The following is a 21909-nucleotide window of genomic DNA, read 5'->3' on the forward strand; positions in this document are numbered from 1 at the left end:
GGTTTATTAGTAAACTTTAACAGTATAAACAATTTATTTTATTTACTTTTTACAAATTTTACATAAATTCTTATATTTATATATTTTTAATAACATAATTAGAACTGCTATGAGGTAAAAAGAGAGTAAATTTGAAGACGCCATCTTGACAGTAGCTTGATGTGTCTGAGTTGAACGAAGGTAAGCTTTCAGATTACAGTTAAAATTTGCATTCTGCAAAAAATCTGGTCTTAATTGTTATAATATACTTCTTTTGGTATTGTTAATGAACAAAGTCACTACGAGTTAAACAAACTGGTTGTGTTATGGCTAGTGTTTTTGGATTGTGAATGTCTTAGCACGTTGCGCATTTTTAAGTGTGATAGTCTTGATCTCTCGGAAAAAAGAATACAAGTCAAAAAAACGTAATGCTAAAATTACTTTTTTCGCATAAATTTACTACCAAAAATATGCAGTAGTTACTACAATAAGCCAGCATTTAATCTTGATCACGCCTAGCATCGTAAAATTTAAGAGTCAAATCAATCAACCCCCTATCTTGGTTTACATTGTGGTCAAATTTTCACTTCATGTTGTGTCCCTAGGTTCGGGATAATAATAATTTGAGATAACAATCGGGGCTTACACAGCACATAAAATAATATTCATAGTAAAAAGAAAGATCCATCAAGTTAAACATAAACACCCTACAAATTTCCCGAAATTACATGTGTGCGTATAGACTGTCGTCATAGTATATGTATAGCAACAGTGAACAACTTCGATATTATAGAACGCTGGCGGTAGTTACGTACGTCAACAAACATGCGCAGTAGCAACTACTGAGAAATGTATGAAAATTATTATTATCTCGCCTGGTTAATTTGATGGTATTTTATCGGAAAAAATGTAAAACCAGGAGTCAACGTCCTATCGAACCAGTTTGCGCCGTCAAACCTGGGTGGAGTTAACATTTTGTAATGTGACCTTTCAGGACCTCGGCCTACTTTGTAACAATGCAAAACAACTAACATATCCTTATAACCCGGTTCATTAAAGCCAGTTGATGGCACACAACTAAGTGCCCATTCCCTTTAGTCTGCTCAGTTCCACTCTCCTTTAACGGGATCGTGCCCGATACCCCCTGTTCGAGCACCTAATTTTTCTAACTGCGTGTTCACCTAAATAACACATTTGTATTCACAAGTTGAAGATAAAAAGAACACAATTTTTGTTACAAATGTATTTATAAATATAATCCTTTAACAATAATCAGCCTACTATGTGCTGGATTTTTAACTACTCAGCAGACTCGCTGAAGTAGCCCTTCCTTGGTGCAATAAAATAGTTGCTCAATGAATAACTCAAGAAAACGGAATTTTAGTGCTTTAGCAAAACAGCGCAATGTGCCAAGTTTAGCCATAGTGCAAAATAGAAGCAGTACTCAATTGTGTAGAAAAACTACTCACCTTTAACAAATTGGGACTTTGTGTGATGGACATGCTAAATGATGATGATCTGTTGCTATATAGCCATATTTTGATCTGCAAGAGTTTGATGCGTCTTATGACAGTCAAGCTCTTGTGTAGGTAGCAGGCTGTTTGACCAGACTGTAAAATATTGGCTTCCTTGTGAAAGATTGCATTTCATCAGTTGCTTGCTTTGCAGATTTCAAAAAGTAGTTGAATATTGGTTATGCAGACTTATAAATAGTGGATGGTATCAATCATTTAAAATTTAAGGAAACATCTTAGACTTTGCCAACTCAACCATTGCATAAAATATATGGGTCAGGTTAACCATTTTCATTTACCATCATTGTCATTGTTAGGCTGTACACAGAATAATATTTTGTGTGTGATAAAAATTTCTGACTGAAATGAGTGTAAAACTAGATGACTTGCCAAGACATAAGTTGTGTTGACCATGCAAGGGAAATGGAAGACTTACATCCTTGCATTGCAGTAATGCTGACTTTACTAAGTTTTTACCACTTTGCCTGTGTTGAAAAGTGAGCTGAGTCAAGCATTAAAGGAAGGCTGACAGTACACTATATTCATGCATTCATGTCTGTGGTGTTATTTACAGTGCAATACAAATTTATAAGGAATATCATCAAACCATCGGGTAATGGAGGCACAAATGGGTGATCACATTATGCAATGATTGTATGCTTTTAACTTTAGCAAGTCCTCCAAACCCCACCTTTCTTCTACCTTGTCTAGGTTCTCTCGTTGGGAAATATCTCACTACAAATTTTCAGGTCTTGATACTAAAGGTGCTACCAGAAAGACCCTACTTTTGTGTCATCAACATAACATTCATAGGTGAAACATTTCACCTGATCATGTTAGAGCCACATTCTGAGAACAGGATGAGGTAGACTACATGTGCACAAAATACAAACACTTGCCATTTGTAACCCATAATGAAAATTCAAAGAAGTGAATATATTCAAGATGGGACAAAGTCAGTGCTGCATAATTTGCAGAAAGTGCTGCCTCAAGACAGATATTTGGCACCCAGATGGTGGTTGCTGTGGCAGCATCAGAAATGCAAAACTGAAATGGTTGAGAAGACCTGGAGCCACTCAAAAGAGGTACACTATACTAAAATAAGTAGATTTAAGGAATGTTTTTAAACAAGTATAGCTTGTATCATTGTTATTTATATTGTAAATTATGCCTTACAACAGAAGGTTTAGGTTATTGTGAATTGTGTTATTATATGTATTTAAAGATAAACATGAACAGTTTGAGTTTTTTCCCCAAATATCATTAGATATAGGCAATTTAAACTAACTTGTAAGATACAGCCTCCAAAACGAATCCGTTAGTTATCCGCAAACGATATGCACATGTGATCAACAAGCGGTGATAACAGTGTACTACATCACATTAGTACAACCAATCAGAGAGAGAGAGAGAATGAGCGACAGTTCGGAATGTTCGTACGCTGCATACCTCGTTCTGAAAAACTGCTACTTTCACATGGGAAATGCAGACTTTCAGCGTCTGAATAACCCAAACTGTTGCTCCCATTGGTGTTCACAGCTGGTAGTGTTGTGAATGGGGTGTACTAACATGATGTGGTACACTTGTTAGTGGCGCTCGTTGATTGCAGGTATGAATTGCATACTTTGCTAGCGGATAATTAACAGATGGGTTTTGGAAGCTGAAATTTACAGATTAGTTTATATCACCTATATCTATCGATATTTGCAATAAAAAACATTCAGGTTGGTCTTTAATATACTACAGTAACAGGATTAGGAAGAAAAAGACTTACATTTTCCCCCTTTGGTATAATTGCAGCAATGGTCACAACATTCAGGCTTTCTTTCTCATCTAATATATATAGATATTGTTTGCTGGCCACTTTTGACATAATTATGTGTGTAAATGTCTACTTTGATCTTTATCTTAGATGAATGTGCATTTTTCTTGATTTGGAAGTTGAATCGTTTGCTAGTTTCCATTAAATAGCACATTGCCTGTTATGTTTTTTGTGTAATTTTCGTACAAATGGTTTACTTTCAGACAGGAAATTTCTCGGCGTGATAGCAGTGCATAATCCTTGAGTCACTGTTGGAAGATCATTCTGATCATAAAGCAGCCCAGCAAGTAAATGTATATATATCTCTTGATGAGCAAGGTCACAGAGACTATGGATTGTGAATGACTTGCATATTGATTCACCTATATCAAAAATGCCACGCTCCTCTAAAGGACGGCAAGTTAAAATTGCACGGCCGGTGTGCTTGCAATCTTCAGGTTTTTCTGACCACCAGTATTCCGTAAAACATTCCCAAGAAACTGTTGCTCCTACCAACTGTTCTTCTGAAGGTGACATGTCAGAACTGAGTGTTTCATATGATGTTCCAGAAGCTGTGGAAGAAGTATCACTGTCAGAAACAGATTCCTGTACTACACGTGATCCAAAACCTTCTTTGACTTTTGTCATTATTCCATCCTCTAGTCAGCGTGGACGTGCCAAATTATGTGATTCAGCAGGTTTCACTTATGTTGTTCGTCACATCAGAAATGGGATAACAACATGGCGATGCTCTATCAGAAACAAAACTATGATTTGTCCAGCATCCGTCAAGCAAAATGGAGAAGAATTTGTGGCAGGTTCTGGAGTTCACAGCCATGAACCAAAAAATGGTGTTGAACTTGCATTGAAGGTGTCGGCTGAAGTAAAAAGGAAGTGTGCTGAAGATGTGTTTCGAAATGCATCTGATATAGCCTACGAAGTGCTGAGTACAATGGTTCCATGGGGGGATGCGCCAGCTTTACATGCCCTCCCTGCACCTGCCAATTTAATCAAGAAAGGCAGCAGAATGCAACAGCGTCTTAAACGGGGATACCTGACTACTCTAAACTTGAAGCAAAAACAGAAACCCACACCAGCAGAAATTCCTTGTGAAGATGATGTAGCAGGTCAGAATGGCATCTTGGTTGTTCGAGTGAAAACATTTGCTGGCGCATCTGTGCCAGGTCATGTTACTTCTTCTAAGCAGAGGAGAGCTGTTTCAGCATTTTACCATCATGCTTATTAAAATGTCATAAACACTCGTATTCATGCTCACAAACTGCTGTCCTCTGTCCTTCACATTTGCTGTTTACGGAATATAGCATTGTATAGGTTGCAGAATGGCAGAAGAGCTTTGGTCCCAAACTAGAGAGTAACGGCTGTACTATGGATCATGTACCTGAGCATCTAAAAAGTCTTATAATTGCGTGAAAAGTAATCAGAAACAAACACAAGTGCAATCTAGTTGTTGTGATGATTAAGTGCCTTAATGATCGTCTCCTTACTCGTCCTGTCACCAAAACAGCATACGGCCACAGGATTTTTAGTTATTGTGCAGCGAAACAACGGAACTTTCTCCCTTTCTATATCCACCACCTACCCACTATTGAATCCTTTAAATGTGCACTGAAAACACACCTCTTCCTCCAAACAACCTTTCCCATAACGCTCGTCCTTTTTCACAAACTTCCTTTTGCAATATCATGTTACTCTTGGCTTTTGTTCTTGTTATTTGGTTTCTCTTTTCTGTGTTTGATTTTATTCTTTAGTACAGTTGTTTATTCTTTTATAGCTTATGTGTTATTTATTTGTTTTCCTGTCCCTCGCATGCTGTCCATGTTTCGTTCTTGTTCTAAAGCGCTAAGAGCATGCTCCTTGGGAGTGTGAATATGCGCTTAACAAATTTTGCTTTTATTATTATACCTATAAAGTATTATTGGTCATGGTCAACACTGGTAATTCTTTAGTGTTCATGGCAGATACCAAGCGGTTGAGTTGGCAGTAGTCAAAACAAAAGGCAGTTATTCTATAACCAATGGTTGAATTGACGAGTAGGCACAATTACTGTTGCTATATTTAATATTAGTACAGTCGGACCTCGATAAGTTGACCTTCCCTAAGTCAAAAACCTCCCTATATCGAATTAATTGTTAGTTCCCGGCCAAATACCTGTGCCTATTATGCCATTTTCCCTAACTCAAAAACTCAGCAAGTCAAATTTTTTTCGGGTCCCTTTGAGTCCGACTGTACTTAGTGCATCATTGTGATTGATTTTGCATTTTGAGGTAATTATATTGATCATGGGCACCAATAGCTAAAGCACACATTTAAAAAATGTGGACCTTCATTATAAAAACTTAATTAGAGCTTTTATTGATGTGTATTTTCACTCTTTTTTTTTTTTTTTTTTGCTATCTTTCAGAGAACACAAACATGAACCGTGGTATGCGTGACAACTATGGTGGTGAACTTTCCCGTGTACGCCAGTTGGGAGGTGGCGGTTATGGGTCTCTAGGAGGAAACTATGGAGGCCAAAGTGAAAGAGGAGGTGGATATGGTGGTCAGGGACTTCTAGGGTCCAGTCCTGGTCTTATGGGCCATAGCCGTGCTGGTGGTGGTGGTGGAGGTGGCAGCAGTAGTAGCTACGGAATGGGCAACAGCAACCTAGACATGGACACCTTGATGCAACAGCGAAGTCTGCAGCAGCAGCTGAGCCTCCGAGAGTCACAGCTAGCTCTTGCTAACAGCCTTCTTCAACAGCAGTCCCAAATGCTGGATGGGCCTGGGCTTGGGATGCGTGGCACCCCGTTGGGCCTAGGAGGGTTTGGCATCGGTGGGGGGATGATGAATAAAAGGCGCCAGGATATGAGTCTCTCCGGATACCAGTCTGATTACAAACGCCCACGACGAGATTTCCAATCACCGGTAAATATGTTTGTATTAGAGGAAACGTGGTCAATGCCTTTGTGATAACTACCTTTAAAGTAGTTTGTTGCTAGGTCCTTTTCCTCCCTGTCCCTCCCTGTTCTCCTAAATTTTTTTTTTTAATGATTATTGTATGTGGAAATTCAGCCTTTTCTTTCTGATGTCAAAAATTGCAAAACTGTATTGGTGGGTCAAGTTAATATTTGGAGTTCTTTTCTAACTGAATAGATATTGTAAAGTTAATCTCATTTCCAGCATTGTGAGTAGCTGTATAGCATCTCAGCAATTTGCAGATAGAATATCTTCACTGCATCCCAGAAGAAAACATTCAGCCTATAATGTTTTTTAAACATCTGTTGTTATTAATCTGTAGTAGTGGGCATGATCGCAGCTGTCACCTAGCAAAATTTTCAAATTTCCCTGGAACATCTAGTTTGGTAATGCTCAGTGAACCAAACTTTCAGAGCAACTGCAATCAGCTCTTAAGAGCACCATGTGCAGATTGAGTCAAACTAATCTCGTCATCACTGTTATGTTGATTTGTCTTGTTGTTGTCTTGCCTTGCCAGCACTTTTCTGTTTTAACTATTTGGTCTTCTTCCACTAACAAGGCAGGAACTTAGTGTTATCTACAGTCTATAGAAGCAAGTGTTTTCAGGATAACTTTTCTGCCAATCATTTATCAGTGAATGAATCTATTTCTGCTGTTTGCATATGTGTATATACTTGAAACTTTGTTTCAAATTTTCGTGGACAGTAATTGTTCACTCTGTTTTTATGATTCACTGATGTTTTTAAAAATATATTTCATCTCAACACTTCTATAAATGGGTGTTACAATGAAAGAAGTGGATCATTCTCATCAGTGGGAATTGTTATAGCTGCAGCAGACTATTTTCATCACATTTTAAGATTTTTTTGTGGGTGAAATATTTGTTTTCCAACATTTCTATATTTCCTACACTTTTTAAAATTGGATTTTTAAAGGATTAAGTCTTGAATATTTTCTTGCAATCAGTGATGCCATTTATATTCTCCTTGAATTTCAATGATTGTGTATTCTTCCACCCAATTGTGGATCATGAATCGGTTTGCCGTAAAAACTTGCAAAGCTCAAAATCTTAAGACATTGAATTTGTCTATGCTTTGCATCAGAAGGAAAATATTTCAGCATTGGCAATTCACTGAACTTGTGTCGTTCACAAGTTCTCCATTTTATTGACGTCCACATTCACATTCATGGGGTTTCTTCCTCACTGCTGCAGCTTACGCGTTGAAAAAACTTGTTCTATTTTGATACCTCTTCTTTCTGCGAGTCTCTGTCGCTGACGCACCTGGGGCGGCCTGTTTGGTGGTTTTCAGCACAGGGACAGGCGCAGAAGTAGAGAAGGCAATGGAAGCAGCAGAGGGTCCAGCACCAGGAAAAATACAAACATGTCATCATCACGTCGCAGCAGCGAGCAAGCATCTGCAGGTAATGTTTTGGAATGGACTTTAAAAAAAATGAGAGCTGGGATTTCTTATCAAATTTCCTGTCCTATTTCTCATGTCCCAGTCAGTATCAATGCTTCTTTACACATGTTATATACTCTTATTATTTTATATCTGTTGAAATTATGTGGGCTACATGTTGAAATCTTGGTCCAGAAAATGACAAAATAATAATTCACTGTTTCAAAACTCTTGGAGAAACCAATCAAGCTATGACTTCTTAGCATTTAGCGCCTTGTCTAAACAAACCATTCTGGTAAATTTTCTATTCACAGCTTTACACGTTTCTGTGAAATCCTTAATGGTAGACTTGTTATGTTGCCATTAAGATTTGGAAGCTCGGTTGTTGCTTCAAGCGAGAGAGGAATGCCATTGAAGCTGATTGAGCCTGCGATACAAAAGCCACATTCTCTAGCTGAACACAATTTTTTTAGCAGCTTTCTGTCAGCAGCACTTCCAGCAGTTATCTTTCTGGAAACAATAGCTTTAGGTTTTGTAGACGATGGCTTCATTTATGCATTTAATGAGTGCATATCAGTGATCAAGCAATCTGTTTATGTGACCCATAATTTGTTTACCATGGGGGCTTATGTAATGCAGTGCTCTAGTAGGTTTATTCACTACGCTATGCACTTTTTCTGCAGGGGTAAGTTTATAATTTCTTAAACCCTTTGATGATGGCTTGTTCCTTTTAATCTACAACTTGAGCTGCAGTTATGTCACGACACAAATGGGACTTTCCTGTGTAGCACACTTGGAAGCAGGAAACATTTTGAGGCATGCACAGTCTAACCTTGTGCTTGTAATGGGGCAGAAAACGTGTTTGTTGGGGCAGGGAGAATGTGTGCAGCATGTCCTTTTGTGCAATTGAAGTTCTGTTTTTAATATTTTGCCTGCTTCTTCCTTGGCTCATAGGAAGAGTCTGTTTTTTTTTTTTTAATTTTTAGCTTCTCCCAAAATCGTACTGGCAGGATATAATTCAAAATATAAATAATTTAATTTTTTTCCTGACACCCAGTTGATGGTGCAGTTATGTAAATTTCTTTATACATGGATCGATTATTATTTTGTTAGCAGTGCTGCTGTACAAGGATTTTGGTTTCTTTTAAGCCGCTAAATTAAATCTAGGAATATGAATTTATAACTCCTAAAAATATTTTCTTTGGAAGTAAGAACTTTGAGGTTAGTGGAAAGACTAGTTGCTAGTGTTGCAATTCCTTAAAAGCTGAGGGTAAAATTTGCTCTCAAGAAATAATTTAGATGATGTGGGGGAAAGCCTTAGGCTTTATACCGTATGCTCACATTATGCTAGTTTTTCAAATCATTTATGCATCCTTTTTAGTAGCATCAAGATCAAGGTCAACTGATGCATATGATCCAGAGAAGCCAACTTCTGATGATGAAGTGAGTTGTAAATTTGATTGAGGTTTTTTTTGTGTTTTTTTTTATTAAAGTGTAGCAACATTTTAAATGTTGCTAAATGTCCTACTCTGTGCTATTTTCTAAAAGAATAGTAATTTACAGGTAGAATTGGGGTTTTCTTTTGTTGTGGAACAGACTTGCCAGGCATATTCTTATCTGTATAAGGTCATATTTTTAAATAGTTCTTCTGGTCTAATTTTCCTTTTGTACCTCCACTTGGGCAGATTTTTATGCCTTTTCCTATTCACTTTCTGCTCAAAATTAGCAGTTATCTATATCTCCTTGATTTCTTTGTGATTTTAAAAGAGACCAAATGTGATTCATACATATTCTTGGTGACTCTCCAAACTTAGTCTTAGGTGCAGGTTTATTTGTCAGGCATCAGGAACCGTAGACTGATTACCAGTAGTGTGAAGTGCTATTGTAATGGGTTGGTTTATGGGGTGTTAAAGGGCAAAGGATCAGGTGACAGAAAGGATGAAGGTGGCAGTTCTGGAAAGCACTTTTGCCATGTGTGCAACATTAATTGCCGAAATGATGATGACTTCCGGGGGCACATGAACAGCGCTCGCCACAAGAAGCGTATGATGGATGTGTTGTCTGTCCACAAGGAAAAGTCCACGCAGCTGGCTGCCCGCATGAAGGCAGAGGAACACCTGCGTAAGATTGAGGTCAAGGAGAAAAATGGGTATGTTGTCAAGCTGCTTGCACAAGTTTTAGTCTAGATGGATATGTATTGGGTTACATTTTATATCATCAAATTTTGAAACATTCGATAACTAAAGATGGCAATATCTTACTAACAACTAAGCATCACACACCTATGCATTAGGAAATTTAAACTCTATTAAAATTCTATTAAAAAATATATATATATAAGTCTTAAAAGAACTTTACTGTCATTTAAGTATAATCGAAATGTTTTTGTGCTTTTCAGAAAAGGATTCTGCAAGATTTGTGACCAGGTGTTGGAAGTTCGCTATTCTGACCATATCCGCATGGCTTTCCATAGGGTAATTGTTATTAACATACATGTTTATGAAGAATACGCACAAATATGGTTAGTGATGTCCAGTATACAGGTGTATATGCATTGATCCAAACCTTCAACATTTGTGCTCTTAACATGCACGGCCATACACAAACACCATGTCTGCAAGAAAGATGACACATTGAAACATTATTACACATATTTGCCTAGAAACGAGTGATACAAGTGATGAGGGGCTGTGGATGGTGTGGCGTTGAGAAATTCGCAAACTTCACAGAGGTTTTGGCTCACCGTGACACAGAGGAGCATAAGAAGGTAAGCAAATTTGACTTGCACTACAACCTTCCTATTACCCCTGTTTTTTAATAGTGTTAGAATTTTTTTGATTTACTGGAGCAAACTGTGTAAAGTGTAAAAAAGAAAAAGTTTCTGCAAAATGTGTTTGGTAAAGGAAGCTTTTTTTTTAAAGAAAGAAGAATAGAGATCAAGCATGTTAAGCATAATTTAATCAGAAAGTTGTCGGTATTTGCATAGAACCAGGCTGAGCATGAGAAGAATCAAGACAAAGAGGGGAAGAGCAGAAATGGTCGAAGCAAGCAGGTGAAAGACTCACAGGTATGTTGGTCATCTACTTTACAAGAATTAGTGGGGGAGAGAGGGGTGAGTTGAAGCAGGGAAACAATGAGGTGTAGAAAGTTTGTTTCCTGTTTTTTCAAACTAGAAGATCTGGGGGGAAGTTGGGCACATCAGCTATTATTTTATTACCATACAGTTAATTCGCTTATGATTACTGTCGTATGTTTACGTAGCATGTCTTTCCAAATGATAAACACATCAACTATTTTATTTATATATTTTATATATTTTTTAATTTAAAAGGTGTGTTTGGGTTGGATATTGAGTAGGATATCAGAAATGAGGATTACTTTATTAGTAAGTTTAAACAAGTGGTGGGCAGGCTAAATGATTCAGTTTTCAGGCAGGTTAGAGTGACTGGGTTTATTAGCAGCACTTTTTTTTTTTTTCATTAGAAAAAGCCTGAAAAAGAAAAGGGCAGAAAAGAAGTGGAAATCCAGATCAAGTTGCCAGCAAAATTTGACAAGTTTGATCCGGAAGTTGCTGTTGGTAAGCAAATTTTGAAAGTTATCGTTTTGTAAGTTCTCATCCAAGGACCCTTGAGTCATTACCTTTAGCACAACACGTCTCTTTTCTTCGTTAGAAATTTTATGGTTGTTTCATGCTTAGGGTGTTGGCTGGCACACAAGAAGCCCAAAATGGGTTGGCTGGTGACACAGCAAATTGTTCAAGTAGGATGTTTCAAAAATTTTGTGCATGACCGTAGCTGATGATGGTTTCGTGTTTTTTTTTTTTTTTTTTTTTTTTTTTTTTTTTTTGTTTCTTCATGTGCCCGCATCATTAACAAATTGGGGGGCATGTATTATTGAAAAGATATAATTGTTATATGCAGGCTTCTCTGCATCATTGATTGCATGTAAATTCTTAATTTAATACTTAGTTAGTCATTGGATTTTTGCTGTATATCATTAAGATTTTATATTATCCTTTTTATTTTCAGGTCAGAGTTGTGTGGTTCCTGTGAGCGGATTTTTCTGTAAACTTTGCAACAAGTTCTTCAACAATGAAACTTCTGCTAAAGATGCACACTGCAAAACAGAAGCTCACTTCACTAAATATAAGGTAGATTGTTATTTGACGAGTGATATGATGATCAGCTTAAACTTAAGAAATATTTGAATGTATGAAGGTGAGGGAGGGTTTGGGGAGTGGGCAAAAGCATTTATGGATAAACTAAACAAAATCTACAGTCTTTCACACCAGTTTTCAGTATTGCCTAAACCTGTTAACAGTTGTGTATTTTCAAACAGATATAAGATGTTACTGTTAGAATTTTAAAAAGAAAAATCTTTAGAAGCATGATCCTTTTGGTACAATGTACAGTAAAATCTCACTATTAAAGTTTGCTAACATCAACCAAGATTCAGTCGCAACTAAGAAGGGTCTTAATAGGGAGATCAACCTGTTTTCATTCCACAAACCATGACTTCAAACACCTATGAAATACAGTTTGTAATGTTGAAATAGTGCTCTTAGAATCCATGTAATTTTGTTGTCATTTCGTATCTCTTGGTCATGCTTATTCTGCCATTGTTAGGCTTCACTGAAAATTTTTAGAGGAACTTGCTGTCCAGGAAAAAAGCAATTAGTACATATGTACCATGGTAGGCGTGACTGCTAAGGGGCTGTGATAGAAAGGTCTTGATAAAGAGATTTTACTCTATTTTTCTACATTGTTTTATTTTGCTGTGTAGTCATTGCATTCTATTTTTGTGACTTCTAAAAATATTTCTTTCAAATAAGAGTTCCCCCCTTAAATCAGTATACTTTAAACTATGCATCAGCCAGTTTTGCTGATATCATAAGTGCTGAGTGCTATGGGTGTGAAACAGGTTCACAGGTGGAGACTCACTTTTATTTTTAAATAATAGACAGTATGTCAAACCTTGTGTATAAATTATGTGCTTAACCCAGGCTCAGATGAGCTATTTTCAGCACAAGGCTTAAATAGAAAATTGGTGAGGGTAGGTGTGAACAATCCAGAGATGCAGAGGTGGAGATTCGAGCCCGACTGGCGAAAGCCAGCCAGGCCTTCGCCTCACTCAGGAGCACATGGAAGGCAAAAAATATCAGTCAGAAGATCAAGCTGAGAATCTTCAAGTCAGATGTGATAAACACCCTTCTTTACGGATCAGAATCATGGAAGATGACTAAAACCATCAGTAACAAGCTTGATGTCTTCCAAAACAGATGCCTCAGGCGCATACTTAACATCTTTTGGCCAAATACCATCACTAACGAAGAACTGAAACTGAGTACATCACCACGCAGGTTCAACAAAGGCACTGGAGATGGATTGGACGTGCTGAAGAAAACGAGGCTGTCCAAAGGAAACTTGGAGAAGAACAGTGGAAAGGGAGATGAAAGGAAAGGGCTGGACATGGGGTCACCTATAGCGGGTTCCAGCCGATCGACATCGGTGGCGGACTCTGGTTGAGACCTTATGTGCAACCTGATGCACGAAGACGTTTAGATAGATAGGTGTGAACAATGAATTCAACAGAAAGAAATGTGAACCTAGAGCATAAAAAATTGAAATCTCAAGCCCAACCAGGTCACCTCAAAACTGTAGCTTTACCTGGCTGCTCCTGACATAAGAGAATAGAAAACAAAGGGGAAATTCACTTTAATAAAGGGAGAAACCTTTAAAAGGTGGGGTATGGGATTGTGTGCAAAAAGATGTTTGTGTTAATGAATTATAACACACATTTGCCTTTTCACAGAAATTCCTGTATGCAAAACTGAAGGCCAAAGCTCAAGCAGACAAAGAAGCTGCAGAAAAGGCTGCAAAGGAAGATGGTGATAAGCAAAAAGAAGGTCAGGAGGATGACAAGGAGACCACAAGAAATGAAGGTGATGACGACATCCATGATCACGATGACATCATGGAAGAGGTTGAAGAGGATGCTTCCGAAGACCCTGCAGGAAAGGTGGAGGGTGACGCGGTAGAGCAAGTTGTAGCCGATGAAGATGGTGGCCAAGAGGAGCCGGAAATTGGGGATGAGCTGCAGGAGAGGGAGGAGTATAGTCAGGAAACTGGGGACAGCGAGCAGCTCCACACTGAGGAGCAAGATGAAGACTCCATGTTAGAAGGGGATCCAGCAGATGCCATGTATGAGTACAATGAAGAACCCCTGGAAGAGGACAGCCTGCTGAAGGTAGGCCCTTATGTTTTAATAGTAACTGCTGTCATTAAAGTGTGTGATAAAGGAGGAGCAGATCCATGCAGTTAGTTCAAGTTGTTTGTCCAATTTAGATGCATGTCGGCAAGTTAAACGTGTTTACAAGCTATCAAGATAAAAGCTTAAACCCTACAAGTCCTTTCAATCCTCTTTCAGGAAATGACTCAGGAGAGTGCAATTTTCACAACTGCTGACGAAGATAATGCGGCCTTGTCCTCCATTGCTGATGCGGAGCCTACTCCTTCCGACTCCAAACTTGAAGCTGATCTTAGCCTTATAGGGGGAAGCAACTCAGAACTTCTTACTAGCCGTGAGGATGATGATGAGGTAAATGAAGTAGATTAACCAATAGAGTCATGCTGATTTTTAAATTACATATTTCTTTTAAGAGTCTAGATAAAAATCACTACTTCTGATAATTGTAGGACAAAACTGTGCATAAATTTCAAAGGCAAGAAGAGTCAGTCTTAAATTCAAATCAATGTGCAAGTGTTATGAAGAGATTTTAGACACAGCGGTTGTCTTCATTAACAGTCTATAGGTACCATTTAGGAACTTTTTTGCTGTTTAAAACATGCAAACTATGAAAGAGTTTGTGTTGGCAGATGATCATTAGCCTCAGTGTAGAGGAAGGATCAGAGGAAACAGAAAGTCCGCAGAAGAGTGAAGAAGTGTCTCCAGAAAAGCCACCACCGACCAGCACCTCCACTCCCACCAGAGGGGGCTCCACAGGCAGAGGGCGTGGCGGTGGCCGGGGAAGGCGCGGTCGTAGAGGAGCCAAATAAGGCGTTTTTGTCGGGGAGAGGGAGCATGATGACTAGAGTCTATGTGCCCCCTCCCCCTCCCTTTCTCTCAATCTTGGAATTGGCTATATACATGGTACTGTATCTTCATAGTTTCACATTGTAAGTTGATGGCCAATTTGAGCTTTTGGGAGCATCTCTTGCACACACTATTTGAGTGTGTTTCTGTTCTTTTTTCTTTATTCTTTATTATTATTATTGGTGCTTCTTACTAGTTGGTGGTTTATAGAGACAGTGAGAGCCCTTGATATTGTACTTCACATGTAGAAATGGCTGCTAACCTTATGTCCCAGCACAACGTTTGATTACATGGCAGAGCTGTTATGACACTTATGCCTTAAGTTATATTTTCATTTGTCTTGCTGAAGGAGTTGAAATTAGTTCTAGGGAGTCATACCATACAGACATGATTTGAAAACCTGTGCCATTAGTTGAAGATTCTTTCTTGTGACTGGTACTTTTTCTTGATTCTTTTTCTAAATAAATGCTGAACTTTGGTTATCGCTTCTTCCAGTAGAATTCTTCTTTTGAAAAATCACAGTGGTGTTATCCTCCAGTGAAAGTATTTTGACTTCCTGGGTATTAAAATTGCATTTTGTATGGTCCGCACAAACCTGTGTTTGGTTATCCATGATGTCTTTTTTTTTTTTTTTTTTTTTTTTTTTTTTTTTTTAAATCGGAGTTTAGAACGAATGAGTTACATTTTAGCAATGAAGAGAGAGATAATAACAAAGCACTTGTTACCGAGCACTTCAGGAATTTGGGGCATGATGATAAATGTGTGGAGAACCTGACCCGTAGAGTAGTAGACAGCCAAAAGTGTTATCTTAGGGTATGTATTTTTTGTTTTTTGGTCACTTGTCAAGAGATGAAAGCTAGTGAAGGAAGAAAATAAGTGGAGACTTGTGCATGTGATGGTTAGTATGTATTGCCTTGTACATTTTGTAACCTAGTTTTAGTTCTGTTAAAGTTGCTTCTTTGGGACCATCGTTTATGATGCAGAATTGTTTTTCTTTCCAACACACTTTGGTAAAACTTTACCACGAGAACAAAAAAACACACACACATGGGGACTTAACTGAGTTTTTAAAAAAAATATTTTATTGTATTTTGAGTGCTGAGTTGATTGCTTTTGATAATACTTTCACTTGTAAAAGTTTCCCATGTCCTATGTTTTATTCCACCCTGCCTTGTTGTGAATTGTCAAAAGCTGCAAGGCAGAGTTATGGTGGCTGTGTGTACCACAGGGGATATGAAATGTGTAGTCCAGCTGTTAAAAGATTAAAGCCTGCTGACAAATATTAAGGAGCTTTCCTGTCACCTGTCAGTCAAAGTGTTTTTAAGTCATTGACCATAGTAATGAGTCGGAAATAAATTTCTGGTAACAGATGAGTGAGTTTTAGTGCAGTGATTGACGATCTTCCATCATGTGGTTTCCTTTTTTATTCCTTATTTTAGCAGATAGGCTATAATTTGTGTTGTAAACTCTGTGCGTGCCTGTTAATATAGGATAAACATCTCTATCGTACGTTTTTCACTGAATACTGATTTCATTGGAAACAGCTTACCAGTCCCGATGGATGTGTTCTTGACCTGAGTTCTTGCATATCCATCAAATCATGAGTTTACTCATCCGAGCACATTGTCATAAATACAGTGTTACAAACATTAACTTGCTATAAACAGTTATTTAAAGTCTCTGACGTTCTGCACGGTGTCGTTAACCCCAAGCTCACCAGGTCCGGACATTGCAGGGTTGTCAGACTGATAGCTCTTTCTCGTGTCGGTAGTTGGTGAAGCACTTTGTGTAATTAATCACGAACGACACTCCAGTCTGCTAAATAGTTCGCCGATCCTTCACGCGTGTGGACTTCATAGAGGGACGAGTGGCGTTTAGCCACACGAGACTGAGCAATGACGGGTCTGATGCCCTGGACTGTTGCTTAACGGATGTGTGTTAGGTGGTTTCGAATTAAACATTTAGGGGTTAGTTGTCTTTGACAGTTCCTAAAGTCTATCTCTGATCGATGGAGACTTAAAATATCTCACTTGCAGAAACCTAACCTTGGTCTTTAACATTTAGTCAGTTAACGAACTTTCTTTTTTCAGTTACCCCAATCGTTTATCGTGCGAAGCACGAAAGTATATTTCTTCTGGACTGGCTGCAGACTCATTTTCATCGTTAATTTCTAGAACAACGCCAAAGCAAAAATTCGCTTCCACAGGGTTCCCAGGTCCTTGCAAGGTCCTTTTAAGTCCTTTTATATTGAATTTTCGCCAAAAGGCCTTTTAAGTCCTTTTATTTGCCATGCGGTCCTTTCAAATTCTCACACAGGTCCTTACATTTTCTCTGTGACCCTTTTAAGTCCTTTTATCGATAAAATATTACAACAAATTTATTTCCGGAGTAGACTTTGGCGCAAAATACCGACGATTTTTCGCTGCATTGCTATTTTAATCACATGACTACCCAGTCTCGCTCGCGGCGGGAACGTCCGTTTCGGCCTTTCGCGAGTTCACTCTCGTCGTGTCGACCACATTTCTTTGTCTGCTTAACAATTTGAAAGATTGCCGGGAAGTGCTCTTTTCAGGAGAAGTGGCTAAAGGAAGACAAGTATAAAGATTGGTTAATAAAAGACTCGAGCAATAAACATTTGGCACGATGTGCTGCCTGCAAAAATATCTCTGAATCTTTCATCAATGGGCGAAAGTGTTCTGAAACAGCACATGGTTACCGAAAGACACCAAAGGCAAATAAAAGTATTTCTGAAAGATGCGCGCTTTTGTGTAACTGATTACTTTCGTCATCGAGAACATCCACAGCCCGCTCAAAATCAGACGGCACGACCAGCTCTGCAAGTGTGTCCAGTAAGTTGACAATTATTTATCTTTAGCGATTCATTTAGTTAACGATGTGGGTACTTAGAAAAACACATTAAATTAAAGCGTGCATAACATTTTGCGGTTTTTTTCCACTCTTTATTAAGCCTATCGTCTAATTTACGGTGAAGCCAATAGCTTAAAGATCAGTAAATAGCAAAGAATTATTTAAATTAAAAAGTTGAGATTTTCATTTTCTCATGATTCGAACTACAAATAGAGTTTTATACAATCACGAATCTTACTACAGCTTTGCTGCAGAAAATTGATCTGAATTTTTGGCATCTGATCAGGAAAGATTAAAAGAAAGTATAATTAATAATGTATGCTTATTATCCTATTTACCAGCAAATACATTATTTTTTGGATTTTTAAAATCAAACAATTTAACATTAAAGCTAAATCAGTTAGCTGAAAATAACTTTCATTTTCAACTATGCTGCATCTTTATACTTTAACTTAGTTTAGTATTATTTATATTATCATGTCATTAATTATTGCTTTTTGAAACCTGTCTTTTATTCAGACAGAACATAATGTTTACAGACATAATGGTAACTTAAATGTTTTCTTTGAATAGGTTTCGTGATGAGCAATGAACGATTGAAGGCAGAGATCCTGTGGACTCTCAAGATTGTGGAATCACACTACAGTTTCAGATCTGCTGAAAAGTCTGCTGAACTGTTTCGACTTATGTTCCCAGACAGCCAAGTAGCTGCAGAATTTAAGTGCGGTCTAACAAAAGCCAGTTATCTAACTTCATTTGGGCTTGCTCCTCACTTTTCGAAATTGCTTCTGGACTGTGTAAATTCGTCGCCTGAGTATGTTCTTTTGTTTGATGAATCTTCTAACCATAAGACTCAAACTAAACAGCTGGATTTCCATGTCGTTACTGGAGTGACAATGCTGTAAGGACTCATTACCTGACCTCGGAATTTTTGGGTCATTCCGCGGCCATAGACCTTCAACAAAAGTTCAGTAAGGTAATTAGCGAATCAAACTTCAAGCAAGCTAATTTACTTCAAATTTCTATGGATGGACCTTCTGTAAACCTAAACCTTCTTGAGAAAATTAATAACGACATGATTACCAATCACAATGTTGGTTTGTTAAATGTGGGCAGCTGTGGACTCCATGTTATGCACAATGCATTTAGGCGTGGGTGCGAGGCTTCTCAATGGGAGCTTGAGTCATTTCTTACATCTGCTTATATCTTGTTCAGAGACAGCCCAGCCAGAAGAGAAGATTATATAAAAGTAACTGGTTCCACATCTTTTCCAGCCAAGTTCTGTGCTCACCGATGGCTTGAAAACAATTCTGTTGCTGAAAAAGCAAATTGTTATGCTTCCATACTTGGAAAAATTTGTCAAAGCTGCAATGGAGAAAAAAATAACATTGCCAAAGAACAAATCTTTTGATATTGTAAAAGCTGGAGTCTTATCTACCCCTTTGCTTTCATGTCGTCTGGCTTTCTTTAGTTTAATTGCCAGTATACTTGAACCTTTTTTGAGAAAATACCAAGCTGATCAGCCTCTTCTTCCTTTCCTTTGTTTAGACTTACATGACATTAGGAAAATCTGATGCACAAATTTATCAAGTCAAATGTACTTAATAAATGTGAAACTGCCCTCCAACTTGTGCAGGTTGATATATGCAACAGTTCTAACCATGTCAATCTGAGCATGATCGAACTTGGCTTCAGGGTTGATAGACTACTGGCTGTAGCTAAGAAACAGTCATCAGTAAACGATGGAACTCTCATGGCCTTCAGAGCTGAATGCAGAGATTTTTTGAAAGCAGTTGTTCTAAAATTGCAGGATAAATCTCCACTGAAGTACACCCTAGTGAGAAACATAACTTTCTTAAACCCAAAGACCATGGGGGAAAAAGACAAATCAATACAAAAAATGAAAAAGGTTTTGTTGTATTGCCAAGGTGTGAAAAGGTTTGATGATGTGACTTGTGACAAGGTATTGTCAGAGTTCCGTAATTTTCTTGACAGTTCTGCAGGTGAGTGTGGTAGTAAGGCTTTTGACCCTATGACACAAAGACTGGATAGTTTTTTATGATGCCCTTGCTGGAAAAGCAGAGTTTCAGGTGTTGTGGTCTGTTGTCAGACAGTTACTCCTACTCTCTCATGGTCAAGCTACAGTGGAAAGAGGATTTTCATTCAACAAAGAAACAGTAGCTGACAATCTTAGTCAGACTGCACTAAAAGCACGCAGAGTAATTCTTGATCATATTCACAGTGTGGGAGGGGTGGAAAATGTTGAGATCTCCAAACCACTGATGATATCCGCTTCTAGTGCCTATGGCAGGTATGAACGTTACCTCTCTGAGCAGAAGCAGCAGAAGGAAACAGAAGAAAAGCAGGTCCACAGAAAGAGATTAGGAGATGAGCTGGTAATACTCACAAAAAGGCTAAAGACCACCAGTGCCGAAGAACGACACCTGCTGGAACTGGCTGACAGACATAGTTTCCAGGCTGAAGAGCAAAAAAGTTTTTCACTTATTGAAAGATCTAACAACATGCGTTTGTTAGCCAAAGACAAGAAGAAGGAGATAACAAAGATTCAGTCAGACATTGATAGATTACAGGAAGAAATTAAAAGGTGTTGAATTGTGACATTCAGAATTAATGTTTATTTCAGTTTAAATAAGCCTGCACAATTCTGTACATGTATGCTATGGAACATGTTAAAAACCAGAACTATTTAGAGGAAATTAGGTTGTGTAAAGAAATTGTATTGTTTAGTATTGGTAAAGCTGTAGGGGTGACAAAGAATTGAATTTCATCAATGAAACTTTTGCTTATAGTAGATGGATTGCTTTGTCATTTTGTAATCTTAATCTTATGTGTATTAGTATATCATGCTGTTTATGTATATGTTTGCATGTGTTACATGTATGTGTAATAAGAATGCTTAAATAATATCTCAAGGTTAAAAATAAATGGGCTGTAATGCTTGACAGTTTCGACTCATTCCATCTTTGGTTTAGCATTAGGATCACACTCTTTTCATTCCTCATCTGATCCTCCAATCCTTGGCATTCCTTGTAGTCACAAGAAAATGTTTGGTCTACACATCTGTACAACACTAGTTGCCCTTCCGTATTCGCAAAAAACGCTCTTTTTTTCAAAAGTTCTTTAGAAACTTACAGACAGGCATCAAAATTAACTCTTTGATTATTTATTACTAGAAATACATGTATTTGAGAACATAGAGAAGACCACAGATTCATAAATAATACATCTTTCCGACCACACAAGAGAAAAACTTAAGCATTGATGACTGTCACTTAGGTCCTTTCGAATGCATGAAAGGTCCTTTTTTGGCACCATCCCTGATCCCTGGGAACCCTGTTCCAGCTTAACTTTTAACATTCAAATAGAAAAGCAGACGACGCGAAGTCTCGTGTTGACGGAGATACAAAAGCTCGAGCATGGTCAATGGGGTCATCAGTTATTGGCTCTCAGTCGTAAGAAAAAAAAGGTCGAGGCATGTGCAAAAAGAAAAATAATAATAATAAAAATGAAATGAATAAAAAAATAATAAAAGACTAAGTAACCAATTTATTGCAAGTTTATTGTTGATTTGAAGGTACTCTGGATATTACATTGCTAAATGATTCGCCAAGACATGACAACCTAAAACTTAGTCTTGGCAAACAAGCAGCAGTTTGTTTTTTTGACATGTCCGTGGTGTGGTGTCTCTTTTGACCAGACGAACAACCGACTGTCTCTGGAGTCGTGCCTTGTGGTAACGGCAAGATCAATAGCTCGATCTCTTCAGACACTCGCCGCCCAGGCCTGCAAACTTCTCAGCCAAAGATGATCCTCAGATGGCCGCCCCGGGGAATCACCATCGCCAGAATCAATACCGGAAAGTCTCTATGGATGACACGCTGGGGATATCATTTCCATATCCCCCGAAACCAGCGATCGCACGAAGTCCACAGCGAATTGTGCAAAAATGTTTTTAATTCAGTGCCATGCAGCTTGTAAGTTGGTCGTGTCGCGTATGAGACAATGAAAGCAGACCACCACCTGGACTATCGACGGTGTATGGTATTAAGAGGAATGTTTGACCAGTTACATTCTAAAACAATGACAATTCGTTTATTTCCGACGACAAAAGCTTTAGCAAACTCCTTTTTCTTCTTTTTTAAGCACCTCTCAATAATAATAATAACAACAATAGAACACAAAGTCACTGCTCCCAGGGTGAAGCAAGGATGATCGCGCTTTACAAGAACTTAGAAAAACAAAACACTACATCAGTAAC

At 38.1% G+C, this 21909-nt stretch overlaps 1 protein-coding gene across 6 annotated transcripts; it reads left to right on the top strand.

The window, feature by feature from the left end:
- The first annotated feature begins 117 nt into the window (after window positions 1-117).
- On the top strand, window positions 118-16132 carry LOC112575245. 6 transcript variants are annotated; one of them, XM_025256956.1, is made up of 14 exons: window positions 163-180; window positions 2471-2578; window positions 5717-6219; window positions 7581-7692; window positions 9052-9113; window positions 9584-9819; window positions 10069-10144; window positions 10333-10437; window positions 10657-10737; window positions 11154-11247; window positions 11699-11820; window positions 13482-13916; window positions 14097-14267; window positions 14546-16132. In XM_025256956.1, exons 3-14 carry the CDS (start codon window positions 5728-5730, stop codon window positions 14723-14725), a joined length of 2166 nt encoding a protein of 721 aa, XP_025112741.1. In that variant the 5' UTR covers window positions 163-180; window positions 2471-2578; window positions 5717-5727; the 3' UTR covers window positions 14726-16132. The 6 variants fall into 6 exon arrangements, with proteins under 6 accessions (XP_025112740.1, XP_025112741.1, XP_025112735.1 ...); XM_025256955.1 differs by lacking the exon at window positions 2471-2578 and having other exon boundaries at window positions 118-180; XM_025256950.1 differs by lacking the exons at window positions 163-180; window positions 2471-2578 and adding an exon at window positions 3633-4421.
- The last annotated feature ends 5777 nt before the right edge of the window (window positions 16133-21909 follow it).

Source organism: Pomacea canaliculata, linkage group LG11, assembly GCF_003073045.1.
Source record: "Pomacea canaliculata isolate SZHN2017 linkage group LG11, ASM307304v1, whole genome shotgun sequence".
Lineage (NCBI taxonomy): Eukaryota > Metazoa > Mollusca > Gastropoda > Architaenioglossa > Ampullariidae > Pomacea > Pomacea canaliculata.

Excerpts from the sequence above, each read along its gene's own strand:
- LOC112575245 (XM_025256950.1), top strand. The coding sequence starts at position 3,689 with ATGCCACGCTCCTCTAAAGGACGGCAAGTTAAAATTGCACGGCCGGTG. Across the intron at positions 4,422-5,716 it reads TTGTGAAGATGATGTAGCAG|AGAACACAAACATGAACCGT; the intron begins GTCAGAATGGCA and ends GCTATCTTTCAG. Across the intron at positions 6,220-7,580 it reads GACGAGATTTCCAATCACCG|CACAGGGACAGGCGCAGAAG; the intron begins GTAAATATGTTT and ends GGTGGTTTTCAG.